Source organism: Gymnogyps californianus, chromosome 27, assembly GCF_018139145.2.
Source record: "Gymnogyps californianus isolate 813 chromosome 27, ASM1813914v2, whole genome shotgun sequence".
Classification (NCBI taxonomy): Eukaryota; Metazoa; Chordata; class Aves; order Accipitriformes; family Cathartidae; genus Gymnogyps; species Gymnogyps californianus.
The window spans coordinates 429,313-434,422 of NC_059497.1; the positions used below are offsets into that span (position 1 = coordinate 429,313).

The 5,110-nt window shown below is 65.3% G+C and overlaps 1 protein-coding gene across 1 annotated transcript; it reads right to left on the reverse strand.

Annotated features, from left to right (window-relative positions):
- Positions 1–405: 405 nt before the first annotated feature.
- Positions 406–2,811, reverse strand: OLFML3 (olfactomedin like 3). Its single transcript, XM_050911445.1, has 3 exons — positions 2,686–2,811; positions 1,927–2,212; positions 406–1,468 (listed from the first exon to the last, which is right to left on the reverse strand). The coding sequence occupies exons 1-3, from the start codon at positions 2,791–2,793 to the stop codon at positions 684–686; spliced, it is 1,179 nt and encodes a 392-aa protein (XP_050767402.1). The 5' UTR covers positions 2,794–2,811; the 3' UTR covers positions 406–683.
- Positions 2,812–5,110: the final 2,299 nt, after the last annotated feature.

The window sequence follows — 5,110 nt, forward strand, 5'->3', positions numbered from 1 at the left end:
GGAAAATCTCCAGTTGTCCTCTCAGATTAAGGGATTTTGCTGTTTGCTCACAGTTTTGTACAGGCAAAACAGGCTGGCCCTGGCCAGGCTCAGAGGTCCCCTTGCTACAGCAGGAGCCTGCCCAAAGCCCCAACTTAAATCCCTGCCCAAAGCCCCAGCCAAAACCCTTGCCCGAAGCCGCAACATAAATCCCTGCCCAAGGCCCCTGCCCAAAGCCCCAGCCCAGCCCCCCTGCCCAGGCCCCCAACCCAAGGAGCTGTCTGCGCTCGCTGCTCTGGCCAGCCCTGCACGGACACCCCACCCTTGGGAAGTGTCTTTTGGGGTGACTCTGGGGCAACGTGGAGCTCGCAGCTCTGGCAGCCTGGCCCCAGCACCCTGCGCTCCCCCCAAGCAGGTGGCTGCAGCTCACTGCATACTATTTATTCATTATATCACAGAGAAGAAAATCTCATTAAATTAGACCAGGTTTCTACAGGGCAGTCCCAGGCAGGGACGCCTGGTGCCGGTGGGCGGAGGGTGGCCGGGGGCGGGGGTCCAGCATTTCATCATTTCACAGTGACGGGAGACAGGGCAGAGATGCCGTCCCATGCCGGGGCCGGCTGTGCCCCGTGGGGTGGGATGGGCAGAGCCGCACTTGCCCAGGCGGCATGGCCGGACGTGCGGGGACGCCCTGCCGGGGCCCCTCAGACCTCCAGCTTCTTCTTCATCTCCATGCGGTAGATGATCTGGTAGCCGTCGTCCCAGGCGTAGATCTGCCTCTCCCGGGGGCTGTACTTCATGCTGGAGTGGGAGCCGTAGCGCTTGGGGAAGTAGACGAGGGAGGCGTCCTCGGGGGCCAGTGTGCCACTGACGTCGAAGACGCACTGCACGCGGGAGCGGCTGGGCAGGCGGGTGTTGTAGACCACGTGCAGCGCCCCGCACACCACGAAGGCGCCCTCGGCGTTCTCCCGCGGGCACGGCGTGTCCCACATCTGCTCGATGTCCAGCGAGGTGGGGTCCAGCTTGGCCAGGCATATGTTCTTCTCATCCTCCTTGGTGGCGTAGATGGCCCAGAGCCCCTCCTCGTCCGCCGCCACCTCGATGTAGGTGAAGGGGGAGAGCCCAAAGACGGGGATCTGCTCCTCGGCCGGGAACACCGAGCTGTCCACCACCGTCTTGTTGGCCAGGTTGAACTTGATCACCTGGAAGGGGCCCTGCTGGCGGATGTAGTAGAGGTGCCCGTCGTAGACGAGGTGCCCGGTGCCCACCCAGGGGTAGGGCAGCTTGATGCGGGCAGCCTTGCGGGTGGCAGAGAAGAGGGTGAACTCCCGCATGCGGGGGAAGACATACACCGTGTCGTTGGCAGTGCCGTCGAAGACGTAGATCTTCTCGGAGTTCCCTGCGGCATCCTTGGTCCAGAGCCCCGAGGTGCTGCCGAAACGCTTCAGGATCTTCATGGCTCTGACACTCGCGATGGTGTCGCGGCAGTCTGCAAGAGTGGGGCAGCCGTGAAAGGCTGGAAGCCACCTGGCCCTGCAGCGGGGACTGCTCCCACCCCGCGCCGGGGTCACACAGGTCCTGCTGCATCCCACCCCAGCCCTCAGGCAACTGCCTTGCAAACTCGCTGAAGAGGCTGCAGTGCCATCCCTGGTGGCATCGAGAAGTCCCCCTTGCGCACCCATGCCACGGGCAGGGGAGGCCACCCTCACCCCAGCCCTGCCCCAAGGGCTTTGGAGAAGCCCAAGGCTGTGGCCTGGGGCTTGGATGCGGCTTCCAGGCAGCTGTGGGGATGCAGGATTTTGTGCCAGAGACACCTGAGAGATGCCCTGCTGGGATGTAATGCCATGGCACGTGGCCGGGGGAGACTTGGACCTGGGTGGGCTGAGAAGGCCTGGGGTAACCCCGCGCCCGGGACCATCTCCCCAGGGAGCCATGGCAGCACCTCACCTGTCAGCTTGGTGTATTTCTCATTCTTCCTCTGTTTGGCTGTGGCCACCTGCTTCTCCATCAGCGTCTCGTCCACCTCCACGCAGGGCGGTGCAGGGTTCTGCGTCTCCAGGTAGTCGACCTCACGCTCCAGCCGGTCCACGCGCACCGCTGCGCTCTCTGCCTCCGACCGCATCGCCTCCCGCTCCTTCTCCGCTGTCTCAAGCATCCCCAGCACCTGGTTCTTGAAGTCCCGCAGCTCCGTGGAGTAGCGGCTGCTCTGGTCGTGCCACTGTGAGATCCTCTCCTGGGGTGGCCCAGGGGACACTGAGGTCTCCGCACTTCACAGCCCGTCCACGGCAGCCATCCCACTGCCTGTGCATGGCTGTGGGAGCCCCCGGAGCCACACGGCACTGCAACCCTGGTGCTCGTGTCTCTGGGTCCCATCCTGCCACGCTCCTGCACCCGCGGTGCTCCTGCACCCATGATGCTCCCGCACCCACAATACTCCCAGACCCATGATGCCCCTGCTCCCATAATCTGCCTGTCCCACAGTGCTCCCATGCCCATCATGCTCCCATGCCTGCGATGCTTGTGCTAGGCTGTGTGGGGCCCTGGCAGGCGGGGGCCGGGGCACCCCGCACCAGCTCTGCTCTGTCCCCATCCCGGCTCCTCCTCGCCCCAGGCCTGCTCCCAGCCACCAAGGGAGGAAGGGCCTGGGAGCCCCACAGCAGGGCAAAGTGGGGCGAAGTGGGGCGCGGGGCCGGCGTGGGGCCCTACCTCCAGGAGGGTGAGGCGCCGCTCCACGTACTCCATGAACTGCTGCTGCTGGGCGCGGAGGGCCACGGCGAGGAGCAGCAAGAGGAGCAGGCAGCGCCAGGGCCCCATGGCCGTCAGAGAGTGCAGCCTCCACCTCAGTGCTCAGGAATGCTCCGGCCTCTCGGAGCCCTTATTGAATCCAGATGTGCAGAGGGGAGGAGAGGCTGCTCCTTCTCTGCAGACCAGCCCCAGGCGCCTTAACCCCTTCGCGCCCCGGCGGGCGCCCACACTGGCCCCGCATGGCGCCAGCGAGCCGTGGGGCCCGGGCAGGAGCCTGGGGACATGCTGCTGCTGGCACCTGTGGGGTGTAGGGTGTGGGGAGCGGGGAGCGATGCAGCAGCCCCGTGCAGCGAGGGAAGGACATGTCCTCTGGTGCTGGGGACAGCATGAGTTGCAGTGTGGGGACAGCCCATGGGGCAGCATGGGGCCAAGCTGGGCCTGGTGCGAAGCCACAGGCACAGCCGCAGCCCTGGCTCCTAGTGTGCCGATCTGCAGAGATGCCCAAGGCAGATGGCCAACCTGAGCTTGCCTCTGCCACGTGCCAGGTCTGGTGGAGTCAAAGCTGGGCCAGCACCGCGGCTGCCAGCCCCCCAAGCCTACGGCACCCCCTGTCCTGGCTGCTGAGCCGGGAGCTCCTGCCTGCCCCTGCCTCGCGCTGGGGTCCTGCGGGGTCCCCTGAGCAGAGCCGTTCTGACCCAGCAGCTCGGTCGACCGCCAGCAGTCAGCCAGGGGCTGCCCTGCCGGGTGCGCCCGCCCGCTGCCATTTGGGGCCGCTTGCTCAGCACCTGCTCCTGAGGCTGCCCGAGTGCCAGTGCCGAGCCACGCAGCAGCTCCTGCACCCCGTGCTGGCCGAGGGACGGGGCAGGGCCCAGGTGCAGTGACGGACGGAGGCTGCAGCTCTGTGCCCAGGATGCAGCCAGGGCTGCGGTCGCACCTGCAACCCGCCCAGGCCTGGCGGTGCTGCCGGCACAGGCCGGGGCACCAGCCGCGGCCCGTGGGTTTCCTGGGCTCTGCCTGTGGATCTGCACCAGGTTGAGGGTCGGCTGCATCGGTGCGCAGGGCTGCAGTGCTGCGTGCGGGGCGAGTGTGCCATCTAGTGCTCCTGCATCCTGCATCCCGCATCCCGCCGGACTGCGCAGCGCAGGCTGCGCAGGGCCCCAGACGAAGCTGCCGCGCTGGCAGGGGCCGGGCTCTGCCCCAGCACCTCTCTGCTGCCTTTCACACGAGGCCGTTGCTCGCAGATGGACAACCGAGGTGCCAGCAAAGCACAGCTCACCCACGGGCCAGGGCGCATCTCCGCCTGCCCGGGTTAGCGATGCTGAGCACACCAGTGCTCAGCCCTTCGGTACTTTTGGGGCGGTTGACTGAGCCCATCCCAGGCGCCCAGGCCAGCGCTGGAGCACTTTCAGGCTGACACTGGTCTCTCGTGCCTCTTGCCCTGCTCCCACAGGACTTGCTCTGCAGGCTGCGTTGGACGCGCCCCAGATGCTCCTCTGGGCAAACGCAGGGACCCTTCGTCCGGCGTACGCAGGCTGCCGGGTCCAGGGAGGGCCTGGCTGCCGTGGGGGGTGCAGAGTCCCCCCTGGACCCAGGGACTCGCAGCAGCCAGGGGGCTTTGGCAGCCGTTTCCTTCCGCAACTGCCCCTGCGAGGACAGGACATCTGAGGAGAGCCCTTCTTCACCGGCAGTCTCCCCCCGCCAGCCCGCCCAGAGGCTTTCAAAGCGCTCGCTGGGGAAGCCCAAACGACAAACGCTGAGCCTTCCTCTGCACTCCCTGCCCCATCGCTGCCCAGGCTCGGTTACAGATGTTTTGGGAAGGTGAGTGACTCCGTCCTCGCCTCCTAACATCTTCCCGGGCAGTCAAGTGTCTAGCAACATCAGAAGGGAGGGATTATTTTCAGCACCTCGCAGCAGCATCTGACCCAAGCGGGCTTCGGAGCAGAATGGGCAGCTATACGGCAGTACAGCCACCTTCAGCAGTCCTCAGAGCACTTAAGCTTGATGTGCAAAGTCAGACACATTTAAGAACATAAACCAAGGTGACGGGAAAGCTTTTTTCCACTTGAGATAGTCCTGATCCCAGGGCACCCCCCAGGAGCACCGCCGACAGCCGCAGAGCCCGAGGGACCCCCGAGCCCTGAGCTGGCAGGGCTGCTCCTGCCTCGGCCGCTGGAGCCGGGGCCTGGCTCCGCTACCTGGCACGCTGCGCCCACGCTGCCTTCGCTCCAAAACGAGCTTGCAAAGGATCTCGCACAGCACACTACCCCTGAATGTACGGTTGCACCACCCTGTCAGCAGCAAACGATTAAGTTAGTGCTGATATTTCATCCCAGATATGCCAAAACCCCTTTTCCATCCCCTTTAATAGATCAAGTGACCAAATGAA